The following is a 17,922-nucleotide window of genomic DNA, read 5'->3' as shown; positions in this document are numbered from 1 at the left end:
ATTGGAGTTGAAGTTTAAGAAATTGTAGAATTATAAAATGCAATGTTAAATGTTTAAGAATTGTACCACATAGTCACTCAACTTATCATGAAAGAATCCAGTCCCATTTTCAATAACTTATCCCAGGTTTAGGCAGTTTTTGCTTAAGAACCTGTAGTTCTGGTTATCACAACTGCTATAAGAAATAAGATATAGTTTATATTTTTCATGTTTTTGCCATCTTTAATGCAGTTTTAAGTCTTTATTTTACTCTATGCAAATCCTTGGTCATCTATTTTTCTTCCTTTCACTTCCTTTTACCATCATGCTCTCCTAATCTAATTGAGTGGCTTGGAAGTACTTTAGAAACGTCACTATTATCCCAGTGAGTGTAATAAATCTTATAAGGATGTTCTAAAGTGTCAGAGATAAAAGCTAAGATCCTAAAGAAGACTGTTGATCAGTTACTTTAGATTTAAATAGCAAAATTTCATAGGTAGAAGTCAACCCAGCCCCAGAAAGTGGCTCCAAGAAAATAGATTATACCACTATTTTTTGTAGTGGTTTTGGTTGTTTTTGTTTGTTTGTTTGTTTGTTTTTGTTTTTGTTTTTTTTTAAATTGAGATTGTTCACAAACCATACAATTATCCAAAGATCCAAAATGTACAATCAGCTGCCCACAGTATCATCATACAGCTTTGCATCCATCCCACAATTAATTTTTTTCAATTTTTAGAACATTTTCATTGCTCCAGAAAAGAAATAAAGACAAAAAAGGAAACTCAAATCCTCCCATACCACTAACCAACCCCCTCCATTATTGAATCATAGTATTGGTATAGTACATTTGTTACTGTTGATGAAAGAATGTTAAAATACTACTAACCGTAGTATGTAGTTTGCAATACGTAAATTTTTTTCCTATATGCCCCTCTATTATTAATTTCTAGTTATAGTGTCATACATTTGCTCTAGTTCATGAGAGAGATTTCTAATATTTGTACAGTTAAGCACAGGTATTGTCTACCACAAGATTCACTGTTTATACATTCCCATCTTTTAACCTTCAACTTTCCTTCTGGTGACATATGTGACTCTGAGCTTACCCTTTCCACCACATTCACAGACATTCAGCACTGTTAGTCATTCTCACAATGTACAACCATTACCTCTGTCCATGTCTAAATGTTTAAGTTCACCCTAGTTGAACATTCTGCTCATAATAAGCAACCACTCCCCATTCTTTAACCCCTTTCTATATCCTGGTAACTTATATTTCATGTCTATGAGTTTACATATTATGACTAGTTCATATCAGTGAGACCCTGCAATATTTGTCCTTCTGTGTCTGTCTTATTTCACTCAATATAGTGCCCTCAAGTTTTCTTCATCAACCCATATTTTTTAAGATGGTTTTATTCACATACCATACATTCCATCCTAAGTAAACAATTGATGTTTCCCTGTATAGTCACATATTTATGTATTCACCACTATCACCACTATCTATATAAGGACATCTCCATTTCTTCCACAAAGAAGGAGGAAGAGTCAAAGAAGGTAGAGAGACAAAAGCAAAAAAAAGAAAGGAAAAAAAATATGACAGCTAGGAAGCAACAAAAGGAAAGATAGCATCAAATCAAAGTATAATAAAGAATCAGACCACATCACCAATGCCAAGAGTCCCATACCCTTCCCTTGTGCGCCACCCCCCCATAGGCATTTAGCTTTGGTATATTGTCTTTGTTATGTTCAAGGAAGGATAATACAATGTTTCTGTTAATTATAGTCTCTAGTTTGCATTGATTGTATTTTCCCCCCATCCCACCCTATTTTTAACACCTTGCAGTGTTGACATTCATTTGTTCTCCCTCATGCAAAAACAAATTTGTACATTTTATCAAAATCATTGAGCACCCTAGGTTTTACTGAATTATACAGTCTCAGTCTCTATCTTTCCTCCTTCCTTCTGGTGTCCCACATGCTCCTAACCCTCCTCTTTCAACCATATTCACAGTCTTCTTTGTTCAGTATACTTCCATTGCTGTGCTACTATCTCCCAAAATTGTGTTCCAAACCTCTAACTCCTGTTTTTTTCCTTTCTGTCTGTAGTGCTCCCTGTAGAGCAGGTATCTTGTTCACAAACTCTGTCATTGTCTGTTTGTCAGAGAGTATTTTAAGCTCTCCCTCATATTTGAGGGACAGTTTTGCCAGATACAGGATTCTTGGTTGGTGGTTTTTCTCTTTCAGTATCTTAAATGTATCACCCCACTTCCCTCTTGCCTCCATGGTTTCTGTTGAGAAATCCACACTTAGTCCTATCAAGCTTCCTTTGTATGTGATGGATTGCTTTTCTCTTGCTGCTTTCAGGAATCTCTCTTTATCTTTGACTTTTGATAATCTGATTATTAAGTGTGTTGCTGTAGGCCTATTCAGATCTATTCTGTTTGGGGTATGCTGAGCTTCTTGGATCTATAATTTTATGTCTTTCCTAAGAGATGGGAAGTTTTCATTGATTATTTCCTCTATTATTGCTTCTGCCCCTTTTCTCTTCTCTTCTCTTTCTGGAACACCAATGACACATACATTCCTGCATTTCTTGTTGTCATTCAATTCCCAGAGACGTTGCTCATATTTTCCCATTATTTTCTCTATCTGTTCTTTTGTGTGTAGGCTTTCAGGTGTCATGTTCTCCAGTTCCTTAGTGTTTTCTTCTGCCTCTTGAGATCTGCTGTTGTATGTCTCCATTGTGTCTTTCATCTCTTGTGTTGTGCCTTTCATTTCCTTTGATTCTGCCCATTGTATTTTCAAACTTTTGATTTCTACCTTGTGTACACCCAGTGTTTTCATTATACGCTTCACCTCTTTGGCCATATCTTCCCTAAACTTTTTGAACCGATTTAGCATTAGTTGTTTAAATTCCTGTATCTCAGTTGAAGTGTAAATTTGGTCCTTTGACTGGGCCTTAACTTTGTTTTTCTTAGTGTAGGTTGTAGTTTTCTGTTGTCTAGGCATCTGGTTTCCTTGTTTACCCCAATCAGATTTTCCCAGACCAGAATGGGTTCAGATCTCAGAAGGGGGCAATATTCAGTATCAGGTCTCCCTAAGGGTGTGTCTTAGAAGACTGATACACCCTTTGAGGCCTCAAGCCACTGTGCTTTTCTGCCCAGCAGGTGGCACCTGTCAGCCTGTCACTCCAGACTGGTGTAAGGAGTTGTGGCCCATGGTTGTTTTCCCCCAGGCTCTGGGGTCTGGTTCTGAATGGAAGGCAGGTAGTAGAGCTTGGCATCACTTTTTTTCTCTTAGGGAAGATACACCCCCTGGGGAGATATCATTTGCATTCAAATAGTCTCTCTGATCCTGCTATCTCCACCCTTGTCTGGGTCAGAGTACCGGGAACTGAAAATGGCTGCGGCTTTCTCCACTGAGCCGAAAAACGGTCAGAAAGCCCCCCTTCAGGGCCAGTCTGTGGCCACCCTCAGTTTCACCCATCAGCCAGAGATAACACCCAGTCCTCTGGGCTCCCCCTCCCTCCCAGAGAGGTCCTCTGGCTCTCCAAGGTCAGTTGTCACCAAAAGCCTCTGTCTGCCTGTTGGGGATTCATAGCCTGTATTGAACAGTCCACATTTGTTAATTAAAACCTCAGTTGGAGCTGGACTGAGGTATATTCACTTGTTCAGAGAGTGCTGCTCTCTAGCACAGTGAGGCCTTGCAGTTTGGGGGAGGGGATCTCAGCTCGGGTCCACAGTTTTTACTTACAGATTTTATGCTGTGATCATGGGCATTCCTCCAAATCCAGGTTGGTGTATGATGTGTGGACAGTCACATTTTTCCCCCAGCAGTTTTTCCAGATTATTTACTAGTTGTTCCTGGTTGTTTATTAGTTGTTCCAGGGGGACTAACTAGCTTCCACTCCTCTCTATGTATGCTGCCATCTTCTTCCGACTCTCATTTTGGTTTGTTTTTAATTAAAGTATATCTTGTCACTTTCCATGATTCCTTTTAAACTGTTTGCTGCCTAGGATGGAAGTCTGCCAGTTTTTATCATTTATACTAAAAAAAAAAAAAAAAAAAAAAAAAAAAAAACTGGATGAAAATTTTTCTTCAATATTCTAAAAAGCTTAAGTTAAAATTACTATTTAAGTGAATTGTTTGTTCTCTGGCTACAGTTTCAATATTAATAAACTGTGATCCAATTAATTATACATGAAATTCTCCTTACTTCATATTTGTTTGCTAATACATAGAAAGTTTTTTAAAACCCACAATCAGTAATACCTAAGAATGCTCAGCTTTCTTAGATCTCATTAAAAAGTGAATGAGTTCTTTTTTAATATTTAAATCATTATTATTTATGAAATAGGATCTGAGAATTATAATTCTGTAAAGCTTCCATTTGGGCAAAAGTATAATCACTTAAGAAATACCAGTTTCCCAAACAAAAACAGAGATACTTAAAAATTACTTTTGAACAGGGATAAAAATATCTCAACTTTCTTTCTGTGGTTCTGGATGTTTAGTAGTAGGTTAGATGAAAACTGAATCAACCCTAATGTAGGTTGAAATCCAAAATGTAGGAGGGGAAATCTAATATATGGGAAAGGAAAACCCTTTTATGGACAGACAGTTCCCATTTCCATTGAAAGATATTCTAAGCCAGGAAAATCCATTGGTGGAAGGTATTCTTGGTGGTCCATATATGCTTTCAGGAGCAGCAGGAGGAAAAGAAGCACTTGTGTCATGAACTATCCCATTGGGTCCATTGGCAACAAAGAATCTTGAATTGGTGGAACAGGTGGTGAAACAAAGCCTGGTAGCAAAGGTGAAAATCTGATTGAGGAGGAATAGAAAGATCTATTTTCAGATGAAGGCTGATGCTTTGGTAAAGAACCATACAGGGAACACTTTCTACAAGACGCTGCTGTTGGAAATGATATTTTGAGGAAATGGATTGCCATTTTTATTCTAGTAATTCTATCCTTCTTGAAAGTTCATTAATTAAGTCATCTCATTCTGGATATGTAGATTTCTCTTCTGTAAATACTTTTTCTTTGTCTATTTTACCCTGAAATATAGACTTGGATCTAGTTAGCTTTTTATTGCTCACCTCCAATTTTTCTGTTACTGATGATTCTACAAAATGCTGGTGGCATTTAAGATTGATTTTAGACTCTCATAATCTTATTTTAGCATAGTTAAGCTTTTCAAGCATTAAAAATTTCTCTTCAGCTTTAGTTATATAGCAAGTTATTTTTTGCATCCTCTGAAAGTAGGTTATCAGTTGAGAGAAACCATCCACTTCAAAACAAGAAAATTATTGAAATAAAGAAATCTAATGTTTGCTACCCATGCAATGGATATAACACCAATCACCTATGGAAATATGCAGATATCAGGATCTGGATTCATATTTTTTAGGCAAGGGTGCCATAGCCTCAAACAACTCCTCTGGGAGAAACCCAAAACACAACTCCAAGGCAGGCCACAGCCCTTTCCTGATGTCAGAGTTCATCATTTTGCATTTGTCACCCTGAACCACAACAAACCACATAGAACAGCCCCATAGCATTCCATTGGGAACAACCATGCGCAACCAGGACTGTCCTTGGTGGAGCAGGCTAGGTGGGGAGAGGATGTACATTAAAGAACTAGAGTGCCTAAGATACTGCCCTCTTTTCTTAATTCTAACTTTTCTATGGCCTTATCCTCCTCTAAAAAGTCCCATCAACCTCTGTTTCCTCAATGTGCCCTTTCCCGGTTGGTTTTGGCTTTGGTTCCAGTTTAAAAATTTTTTAATCTCTTGAATTTATATTCTCCTCTCTACTCCACTGCAAGGACCTTACCAGAGCATATCATCTCTTTCTTATGGGGATTCTGTCTCCGTATGAGTTCTTGCAAAGTTGAGGCATAAGTTTCCCATTTTTCTCCTCTTTTACTAATGGTCTTATAAATAAACACCTAAAAAAAAGTCTTTCAAGAAAGCAATAGGATTCTTACAGAAATTTAATCTGAAGAAAAACAGTTATCAGAAAAAATATTCTCATTCTTAAAGAATGTTTGAGTAGAGTGAACAGGACAAAGGAAGAAATATTTTTTTTCTTTGATCCTTTATCTTTCCAAAGTGCACTTTAGTAGACCACTCTAGTTAGTGTCTTGAATCAGTTTTTTGTTCAGTCCTCCATAACTGGAGCTATTCTTCCTCAATGTTGTGTTTTGTCTCGGTTTGTAAAATTACTAACAAAGATAAATGCTGGCAGTCATATCTATGAGTATTTAAAATAAACTCCCCTGCCTCTCCAAATGCAATATTTATCCCAGATGTTCAACTTTGTTTTGGCTAGACTTTGCATTTAAAGTGAGCTCTTTAGACAGATACATGTTTAAAATCTGGGAAATAATTCACTTGCCAGTCCCATGAGAGATCAAAGAGCAAAGGAATCACTCATTTTGCAGTGACCATTTTTAATGAATAGAAATGCATTTTATATATGCTAAATATGTGGTCAACTTTTAGATGTATGGGAAACGTGCACCATGGGAAGATCCTGCAAAATGGGTGCTGGACACATACCCATGGAGCTCAGCATCTCTGCCTCAGGAGGGCCCAGCATTACTTCAGTTGCGACCAGAAGATGTTGGGTATGAGGGCTGTACATCCACTAAGGAAGCCACAACCTCAAAGCACATTCCACAAACTGACACAGAAGGGGATCCCCTGGTAAGAAGCTGTGTTTTATTCTTCCTGTACAATCTTGACCACAGTGTGTGCTCATTAGTATTCAGTCATTTGTAACAAAGATATTAGTTATCCTACATAATAGTTGGGATTTTCCTAATTTGGGTACTCAGTTTTAACACTTTTACCTTTGGCTTACTTTCACTGGGTGAAATTCTTAAACAAAAGACCAAACACATATGCTTAAAAGTAGTCAAGAGCTTCCGATCAATCAAGATGGTTGTGTAAGATGTTCTGGGGTGCCCTTCACCCACAGGATCTTTGAACAGCTAACAGTAACTGGCAGAGCCATCTTCCTCGATACTCTGGACAAACAGTTAGAGGGTTGCAATAACTAGTTCAGTACCAAAGCAAGAAAACACAGCTTAAAAAATGGTAGGAGAAGCTCATGGCACCCTTCCAGGCCCTTCCCTCAACCACTCCTCTGTGCAGTGTAGAGCCAGCATGCACTCCCATTGTGGATCCCAGGCCCTGCTCCAGATGGAGCCGAGTAACCTTTGTGTGCATATTGTGATGCCTTTATGTAGGTGCCAGTCTATCTGGCTGCAGCCTGAAAGACTGAATCAGGAAACTCACCTCCAGTTAACCCTCCCAGAACTTGTCTTGCAGGCAGAAGTAGCTTGTAGACAGCTAAGGCAGTATAAGAAACAATTAAGGCAAAGCATCCTGGGGCAAAGGATCACCTGCTTTAAGCCATATAATAGACCACCCTGGAGGGGAAAAAAGTCTTATTTCATAAGGAGTAGAGGGGCAATTCGAATTCCTGTAAACAGAGGAATTCCCAAGACTGTGAGCAAGCACCAGAACAGGAGAAGACAAGACTTGGGCTCAGAAAAGACTGAGTGGACCCTGCACTTCACATTTGCCTCAGCCTGATCTTGATAGGGAAGCTAAACTTTGAAGGAGAACACTAGCTGATGAAGAGCCAATTTGTGAAGACTGTGAAAAGTAGTTTTTGCATTTGGTATATTTGTTGTTCTTTGTTTTTTGTTTTTAGCTCCTAACACTCAATAAAAATCTCTGTCATAGCACTAACTGCATACAAACTTAAGGAGCAGACAGCTCAGGGACAAAATTCCAGAGTTAACACTTAAAGTGTTAAAAGTTCAGTGTGCAAAAAAAATAAATAAATAAATTACAAGACAAATAAACAGGGAATAATTGCACATCCAAAGTAAAAAAGTAAAAATCCATACACCATCAACAAAGAAGACCAGACTTTTGATATACCAAAGATTTTAAAAAATGATTCTCAGTATGTGCAAGGAGATCAAGGAAAATATAGAAAAAGGACTAAAGGATTTCAGAAAAATGATGAATGAATAATATGAGAGTCTCAATAAAGAGAGAGAAATTTTTGAAATGAAACAATCAGAAATACTGGAGTTGAAGACCACAATAACTGAAATGAAAAATCCCCTAGAGGGTTTCAGCAGCAGATAGCAATTGGTAGAAGAAAGAATTGGTGAACTCAAAGTCAAGCAATTGAAATGATTTGGGCTGAACATCAGAGACAAAAAAGAATGGAAAAAAGTGAACAGAGCCTAAATGAACTGTGAGACACCATCAAGTGTGCCAATATATGCATTATGGAAGCCCCAGAAGGAGAAGAGAGAATAAAGCAAAGAATATTCAAAGAAATAATGACAGAAAACTTCTGAAATCTAACCTAAGACATGAATATGCACATCCAGGGACCCTAACAAACCCTGAATAGGATAAACTCAAAGAGAGCTATGCCTAAACATATAGTAGTCAAAATGTCAAGGACAAAAAGAGAGTTCTGAAAGCTACTAAAGAAAAGCAGCATGTTATATACAGAGAAGTACCAATAAAATTAAGTGTTGATTTCTCATCAGAAACCATGGTGGCTAGAAGGTAGGGATGAAATATTTAAAGTGCTGAAAGAAAATAATTGCCAGCCAAGTACTTTATATCTGGTGAAACTATTTTTCAAAAATTAGGAAGAGATTAACAATTCCAAGGTACATAAAACCTGTGGGAGTTCATCACCACCAGAACTGCCTTATGAGCAACACTACAGGGAACTCTTCAGACTGAAAGGAAAGGACACTAGACAGTGGATCAAAGTGGCATAAAGAAATAAAGAATTTTGGTAAAGGTAAGCATATGAGTAATTATAAATGCCAGTACTATTTTTTAAATATATTTTTTGGTATGTAACCTAATTTTTACTTCTTACAAGTTCTAAAATAAAATGCTTAAAAAATAAATCTATGGTTTTGTATATACAATGTATGAAGATATGATTTGTAACACATACAACTAAAAGGTGGAGGGATGGAGGGGTATAGGAGCAGTATTTGTGTATACTATTGAAGTTTAGTTGGTATCAAATCAAACGTGTTTGTTATAGCTCTAGTATGTTAAATTTAAGCCCCAGGGTAATCACAAAGAAAATATATGAAAAAAATAGATGTATGAGATTAATAGGAAAGTTCCGTTTGTTATGCATAAAACTTGTTAAAAAATACATAAGTATGACAATATGACTTAATTTATTAGGTAGTTGAGAAAAAACTGAGTTTTGTTCTTAAAAGAAAGGATGTAAAGAATATACTGTAATACACACTTGGAGAACTAAAAAATATTTTATAAGTATAAACTACTCTGACTAAACTTAGAATTATTCTTCTGTTTCCTACATTAGATAAGGAGAAACTGATTTGGAAGTCAAAGGAAAGTTATTCTCCCTGCCTTGCTCTCTGCAGTTGTGTGTGATTTATTTACTTTTGAAAATACTAAAGTATTTTGAATAAACTCTATAAAGGTCTAGGATATAAATACTCTGAAAATATTAAGTATATGTCATTCTTCAGAAAAATGCTTTATTTTTATATGTTTATTTTATTTTTGTAGATTACTTTCTATAAATTGGTATCAAATGTAATGTGTTTGTTACTTACCATTCTGTGACTAAAAAGATCATTGGACGTGCACAACCAATACAGATACAAAAGATACTGAGATAAATTTTATTCTGTTACTTAAATCTTAAAGAAAAAATGATTAAAAGTAATAACCTATGACTATACCCAAGGAAATAAACTAACTTGGCATTTTATGGAATGGCCTTACACCAACATCCCCAATACACACATATCATCATCTTCATCTAAACTGACCATTCTTAACATGTAAGGGTTACATTTGAAAAATCTGATAAATTTTCAAGATCCTCTCCCCAGAAAAATGCACATACACTCAGAAAATTTTGCATACTATTTCATGGTGTTTCATTGAAGTATTAGAAGTGTAAACATAGACCCCTTTAGAGTCCACGGGCCCCCTGGTTAGAACTTCTGATCTACACTATAACCTCCTAAGTGCCTGATTTTATAACAGGAACCTGACCCTTTATAATTAGAAATCAACAGTGGTGGTGGAATTGGTTTGAATCTAGCACAATTGTGAGCTTATATGGAATAATTGCTAGTAGAATGGCTAAAATTTAATAAAATAAATATAACATTTAATGCAGAATGATGGATTATTTCATCTGAGTTTTTCATGAATCCTGGCCCCATCTCTGCGGAGATTTGATATTCTGTAAAGACAGGAGTTCATAAGGTTTGTTTCCATGGTTACTCTGTAGAGTATGGGACCCTTAGATGACACCCTCACCTTTCTCATGATCTCAGTCCAGGTCAGCTATATCTACTAAGCACTTTGTTTCCTGAGTGCTCTTGCCAAATAGTATAAGAAAGAGATCTAGGTATCCTGTTCTATCAAGAGAATCAGGATTTTAAAAAACCTTGGTTCCTAATTTTCTACTCTACCAAACACCTTAGAAATCTGACATGGTAAATGGCAAAAGTCTTATCATCTAAAAATAAATCTTTGGATTAGGCGCACACGTTCTGGTAAACAAATAAACTCTCTGTATTTACTTTTATCTATCTATACTTCTATAATTACTGATATAACATGAAATATATTTACAGTTTAATCTAAAATAGAAATCTGAGGGGTAAAATCTATTTAATGTCTGAAATCTGTTATTGAATCTGAATAAGCTTGCAAGTTTTTAGGACATTACACATTATTTAAAAAGCACAAAGTACAGGTTCATTCTTTCAACACCCATTATTGAGTATGTACTTGGAGCTAAGACTTGGCAATCGGGATGTAAATAAGACACATTTTCAAATCTCAAGGAACTCACAGTCCAATAAGGGAGACAGACATCTACATATACAAATTGCAGGAAAATAATGATTGAGGTACATGCTAAGTAAAGTTTTGAGTCAACTGAGGAAGTGATTTGGAGAGAGCATCACAGAGGAGGAAATACTTTAGCTGCATCTTGAAGGAGGAAAAGGGATTCATCAAGTGGTTTGGATGGAGGACAACAAAGTTTAGCAAACAGCATGTGAATCATTATGGAACAGTAAAATCAAATGATAAATTTAGGGATCTGTATACATGTTTGGTGTGACGAGAACTATAGAGATGGAAGGAATTGAGGCTCCAGAAATCTGCAATTGCTAAGATCATGTCAAGGCCTGTTTATCTTTGTGAGAAGTTAAAACTTTATCACACGGACAATGCAGAGCCACCAAAGGATTTGGGCAGTGAGATTCCTTGTTAGAGTTGCCGTTTGTAAAGATCACTTTGGTAACAGAGTAGAAGACAGATTGGAGGAGAGAGAATGGCGGCTGGGAAACTGGTTGAACTGTAATCCCAGGGTAGACAAGGATCTGACATAGGTGTTAGAAATGATGTAGAGATATTTATGACTATGGATGTAGGGAGGAAGGAAGAAAGTAATGCTTTTCTTACACATTATGGATTATGATCTGTCACAGTGACCTTTGAATTGTATACCCTTACCTCTTTCTTGTCATCTCCTTTGACTTGAAGGTACAAAGGACACTGTGAGAAGGCAAAGTAAATCCCGTTTTATGTTGTTATTAAAAATCCAAGATTTGGAACTTCTTCTAATGGAACATACATATTATATTTCACCCTTTTTTTAAAAAAATTAAGACTTTAATAATACCATTATTACACTGCAGAACTTCTATTCAGCATTCAAGTGATTTCAGACATTTGTGACTGAGACAGCATCATAATCCTTTAAACAGACTTCATGTAGCATTTCTGCTCTTTGTAAATCATGAGTGTGTTAAAATCACAGTTCTGTTTTAAAAATAATCTTAACGAAATGCTTGAATACACAGACAGCTACTAATGAGAGTATAAGGAACGAATGGACAAAAGAAAGGAGGGAGGGAATGAGAATACACATGAAAGTATGTAAGAGTGTATGTACGTGTGTGTGTGCACAAGGTGGGGGGCTTTTGTGTCACAGAGACATTTGGCTTACTAGGGTTGGGAAGTTATCACCAGCCACTTTCATATTCTTATATAGCTGATTTAATAAACTCAGAGAGCTTTTACCAAAAATCTGTTGAAAAATATTATCTTGAGGAATATTAAAAAGACTTTAAAATATGTGTAACTGTAGTCTCTTTGTCAGAAAGGCAGCCTCACTGAAACTGGTGATTACCAGTTTATAATTCATTTCACAAACATTTATTGAATACATTTTAGAGTGAGCATATATAAATATACATAGCTTAACATATGACCAAGGAATCTTTTTTAGATTTCTCATTTCTATTGGATCAGAGTCCCTGTTTCTTTAAGTTGGGAAAAAGGACAATTTTGATTACTTTATAAAATAAAGTCAGTATGCATGAAGCAATATCAAGATTATTATAATTTATAGAATTATAAGAATTTCTCAGTTTCTCAATGAAAAAAAAAAACTCCATTTCCCTCATGAAGACACATGCCAATTTTTCTGTGCTTCCTAAAATTGTTGAACCATTTATCCACAATTTGCTTTTAAATAATTTTTTTGACTTCCATCCCTAGAATTGAAGCTGCATATATATAAAAATCCAAGCCATGTGCCTGCATTGTATTTTATCTTACCTGGAAATGCTGGCTGCCTTTCTTCCCAGGTGCTTTCATGCATATGTCCCATTTACTAGAACAAACATTACCATTCTCCTATAAGGCTGGGAACTCGAGACAGCTGCTACCGTTCCAGTAGGTGATTTTCTTATCAGTGATATATCAATCATATTTTAACCCGAAATTCAACAACAACAAAAACTTGACAGTGATTTTTTCCCTCTCACTCTTTAAGCACCCTTGCTCCACTTCATTCAGTCACCTCTTCTCGAGGTCGGTTCCTAAACAGCACATGGTGTGCTTGTGTGCTGCAGCTGGCTTCATTCCATCCCATCCCCTCCTTCTCTCAAGGGAACGTGTATGTGTGCCTTTGTGTGCATCTGTGTGTGCATGAACATTCACCACTTTCACTTGCCATTCAATGCTTTCTGCTACTCTTAGCCAAAAAGCTGGGAAGCTTGGCATATTCTCCAGCAACGAGCCCAGATGTCCAGCTGTGATACAGCATCTTTTCCAGCCTCCCTGCCGGAGCAGTATACATTCATAGCCCTAAATAAAAGAGTTACCTAGTGGCCTTATTTTGTCCTTCTGGTTTGGTATTTGTCACGTTTGGGAAAAATAGTGTAGGAGCCAAGGGCAGTGAGTGGAAATCTGAAATTGTTTTCACATTTCACTTGGATATGATGCGACGGTGCCTCAGTGTGGCTGAGGGTCTTATTTCTTATGGGGCTAGCTTGCTTAATGCATCATTGTCTACCAGAATGTCTCTTTTTTTCTTTCTTCAGATGAATATGCTAATGAAACTCCAAGAAGCAGCCAATTACTCGGGCACACAAAGCTGCGACAGTGATAGCACCAGCCACCATGAAGACGTTTTGGATTCAGCTCTTGAATCTACGCTCTAGAGATGGTGAAAAAAAAAGTTAAGGAAAAAGACTATATACTTTTTAAAAATGTTTAAAAAGAAAGGCATTTTCAATAAGCCACTGCCAATATGAAAACACCCTGTCAAGGTCCCTGACCCAGAGTTGTTGTCTACCAGGAGGCAGGAGAACTAAGTCTGAACTGCCAAGACGCTAAATTGAAATGGATGCTTAACTTTATTTTATTTCTAGGCATTTTTATATCAGTGGAATGATATAAGGCTCCATTACTCAACTGGAAAGGACCCTAACGACAGGGCAACTGAATAGATTGCACACGAGATAGCCAAACTGGAATTTATTTTTCTCCTCTTTAAAAGTTTACAATGCCAGCCTTTTTTTGTCCCTTCCTTTCATTTCCTCTGAGGGGCTGTACTCCCCAGGCAGGGCCCATTCTTCTGATCCGTCCCACCTCCTTTGTGCCACATGGTGCTGGTCACAAGGCCCCAGTAGTGTTTGTGTTGTGCGCTCCCCCCAATTCTGAAACGAACCCAAGAGGCCAGTCCTCCATAAGCACAAATGGAATTGTGCAACCACCAGAAAAACACTACTGTGACAAGCTGGAGAAGTGCCAATTTAATTCCTAACTGCCATGTTCACATGATGTGCTCCACCAACTTTTTAGTGTATGAGTCACAGGTTTTATAAAGTTGTTTTTACCCCAGTGGTCTTTTTAAGCCACCTGCCCACTCCCTTAACAAGAGTTTTATACCAATTATTAGTCAACACTGACAAAAGGCTTTTTAGGGCTTTATTTGTTTGAGCCTTTTCAGTGAAAGAAGGAACATTTTCCTATGGTGCTGTCTCACTGCCTTAAAACAGATTTCTACATCAGTTTAACAGTTGGTTTAAATCCTAAACCATTGGTAATTTCTGCTGTCTTTTCATTTACCAACAAGCAACACCAGTTAACACAGTAGCCTCATCTCTGTATATCTTTTTTTTTTCTTTCTGAAGAAATGGATAGGAGAAAGATCAGTATTTTTACCTTGTGAATAGGTTGCTTTGCCTATCCTCCAACATATTCAAGTAATCCAGAAATCCACTTTCACCGTCACTTAAAAGCTGAGACAGGTGGCTAAATTCCATCCAGTTCTAGGAGAAAGAGTTTTAGAAGGCAGAAGATTTTGAATTCTTATCCAGCAGAGCTGGAAGCACTAGATGCAGCATGAGCACAACTATTTGGCTTTCCTTCCCTATTCTTTTTTTTTTTTTCCAATAGTTTTGACGCATGTTGTTTTGATTGCTATTGTTGTACATGAGAAATTCAGCATTAAAGAACACTGATGCAGTGAAGCCACTGTGGAAGAGGAAGCGTTTATACTGTAAAAGAAGGTTAGATTTGCACAGTCTACTGGGTGGGTATTGTAAATAATTTTTAAAACTTGCACAAATGAAAATAAACACACACACAAATTGTATTTTATCCTGTTGGTGTTAAGAGGTGTTTCACTTGCTGAGATTTCCTGTACATTGCAAACAAATACAGAATGCAAACCCTCAAAGCTATAATTATCTGGCGTGTTTGTCCTGTATTTACAGTTGTTATAACTATGCAGGAGCTATCAGTGCTAGAGTGAGCATGCTTCAAAACTGTACATGAAGCTAATACATTTTTGGAAAAGTAAAACTGTCTGAAAGTGCATCTGCCGTGGCAGGCTTTAAAGAGAGTGCATGAAAACTGATCTGAGTCATTGGAGAACTTACCACCACACACAAAAGACAGGTTTTAAACTTCTAAAACCCAAGGGCTAGGCCATCGTGTAGACTTGTTCTATGCATGTGAAAATGTGTTACCTTTAGGATGTGTAATTGGTGCTATTCTCTGTGACCACCCGTGGGTCAGTTGCTGTAGAAGAACAACAAAAACAAAACCACAAGACATTTGTGCAGTTTTCAGAGTGTCACTGAATCTATAGGTTCTTATATGGTGCTATTGCCCTAAGGGAAATCTGAACCGAAATTTATGCAGATAGGATTGCCATCCTGACTTTGAAGCCTCAAACATGGATGAAATTTGTTGTGGAACATCGATATATGTAGCTGGATGAGTGACTAGTCGCCCTTGTATAATATGTGATCTAAGAAAATTGCTAATCTTTCCCTGCCATTTCGAGAAACATGGTCCAAACATGAGCATAAACAGAACTTCCTGCAATACATCCCAGTAGGTCAACCTAGTTTACAACTTAAACTAGTTTATGAAACATTTGTCTGTATACATTTTATATTTTGTACATTTTTGATGTAACATAACATGTAAATAGACAGAAACAGTGAACTAAATCATCTGAAAAGTTTTGTAGTCTTTGTAAAGCCCTGATAATAAGTTCTTGGTGTCAATGGACTTAACTGGATGATGTATTTTCTATTGGTTTATTGTTCCTCTAGCTTGTAAACCAGCTTGCATATATTTTTTTGCAAATGTGCACCCTGTATCTGTCTAAATTATTACTTTGCCATTAAAGTGGAATTATTTATTGACAACAATGTGTAGCGTCTGTATATGAAGAAACATTGAGTAATTATGCACTAAGGGAGTGTCAGGTTCTAAAATGTGACCTGCACTGTTAATATGCCTTCAATAGAGATGGATGTGAATTTTGTCATATATACCTGAAAACGGCATCATAGCTTTTAAGTAAATAAGTAAACTGAAGACAATATATATGTGTGTGTGTGTGTGTGTGTATACACACACACACACACACATATATCTTTTAAAATGAAAGTTAGTGAATATTTTTTATAAAAATCTGAATAGACTACCTAAATGTCTGATTATAAAATAAGAATTGGTATTAAGAAAAATGTTAATATTCACTTAGTCGAATCAACTTATTAAGTATTTCATTGTTTTTATTCCATAAAGTCATTTTTTGACCTTTTAGCTCTAAAGATGACTTTAAAGCGGAATCATTCTTTTGGTGCTTGGTTATTTTTTGAGAGAGAAGATTACGAAAATAAAAAGGAACACCCTCTAGAATTATTCTTTTCTTTTTTTTTTTTCAAAGTACCTTGGGCATCTTCTGAATCCCAATTTATTTGACTGTATATTTGGTTAAATTCTACCTTTAGAATTAAAATAGTCATAAACTATAAAAGAGTATTAGATAAAATGGATTAGTTATCAATAATAGATTAAAATCAGTGCCTTTGGCAGATGCAGGAAATTTTCACAGTTCATTTTTTTCCCATATAAAAAACTTAATTAATTCTAAACTTGAATACAGTTATGACACATGCAGAATCAGACTACACAGATGAGAATCCCAACCCTGTCATTCTTCTCTGTGTGACTTTAGCCAATTTACTCAAACTCCATGTGCCTCAATTTCCTCACCAATAAAACGGTTATAATAGTAGTATCCAGCTCTTACACTGTAAGGATCAAATAGGTTATTCATGCAAAACACTTTGAGTAATGCCTAACACAAAAGTTCTCTCATAAAATTTAGTTGCTTTAACAACCATTATTATTATTAAATAATAGTTATAACTAATTTTTATTCTTTTTTCAATAATTCTAACAATGTGTAAAGAAATTTAGAAATTTCTAAATATTCTTTAAAATAGTTTAAAAAAAATAGAATGTTATCTTTTAATTCAATTTCCACTTCTGTAAAATGGGAGTAGTAATAATACCTACTCTGTCAGGCTGTTGCAAGGATTGAAGTTAGATCTGTAAAGCACTTAGAACAACGCATAGCATTCAGGACATTTTTCATAAAAGTTAGCTGCTGTATTAACATTGCCATTATAAGAAATGATCAATTTCAGTGAAATTGCAAATATTCTCAGGATTCAGTTTGTAAATGAATTCACTCTAATATTAGAGTCTTATTAATAGTATATCTTTCATTCAGTTTCCTCATCTACAAAATGGGATGATAGTACTATCTGCTCACAACATTGTTTTGAAGACTGAATGTTCTAAAATATGTAAAGCACTCAGAAAAATATCTGGCACATCGTAAGTGCTATAAATGGGCTAGCTGCTAATATTTTTTCAATAAAAGTTTGTTATTCACATAAACTGTGAATAATAAAGCCAAGAAACTTTGTTAGGCTTCTTAATTGATGGGTACCTAGTTGACTATTGTAAGGGTAGCGGTGAGAAGTCCATTGAACAGTCCAGTGAATGGTAGCTTCAGGATATGTTTTCAGACACCAATAAAATGAAGGATGCCAGTGAATTATGGTTGAAATTAGAAAAATTCAAATACTTTTATTTCAGACTTTTGGCATTTCACATTAAAATATATTATTTTTATAAGAAATGGATCACTGTAAACAATGTCTATTTCTGTGGCCTTAATTCAATTGTGTTTATTTTGT

General features: G+C 36.1%; 1 protein-coding gene across 4 annotated transcripts in view; it reads left to right on the top strand.

Annotated features, from left to right (window-relative positions):
- Window positions 1-16,064, top strand: part of NAV3 (neuron navigator 3) — an 855,568-nt gene extending 839,504 nt beyond the window's left edge. For all 4 annotated transcript variants that reach the window (XM_037846473.1, XM_037846472.1, XM_037846475.1 and 1 more), the window contains 2 exons: window positions 6,494-6,697; window positions 13,447-16,064. In XM_037846473.1, coding sequence (XP_037702401.1) covers window positions 6,494-6,697; window positions 13,447-13,566 — 324 coding nt within the window. In that variant the 3' untranslated portion in view covers window positions 13,567-16,064. The remainder of the gene's footprint in view (window positions 1-6,493; window positions 6,698-13,446) is intronic.
- Window positions 16,065-17,922: the final 1,858 nt, after the last annotated feature.

This window comes from Choloepus didactylus, chromosome 8, assembly GCF_015220235.1.
Source record: "Choloepus didactylus isolate mChoDid1 chromosome 8, mChoDid1.pri, whole genome shotgun sequence".
In the NCBI taxonomy this organism is placed as follows: Eukaryota; Metazoa; Chordata; class Mammalia; order Pilosa; family Megalonychidae; genus Choloepus; species Choloepus didactylus.
The sequence above is the reverse complement of the archived record's forward strand: the minus strand, read 5'-3'. Positions and strand labels throughout refer to the sequence as shown.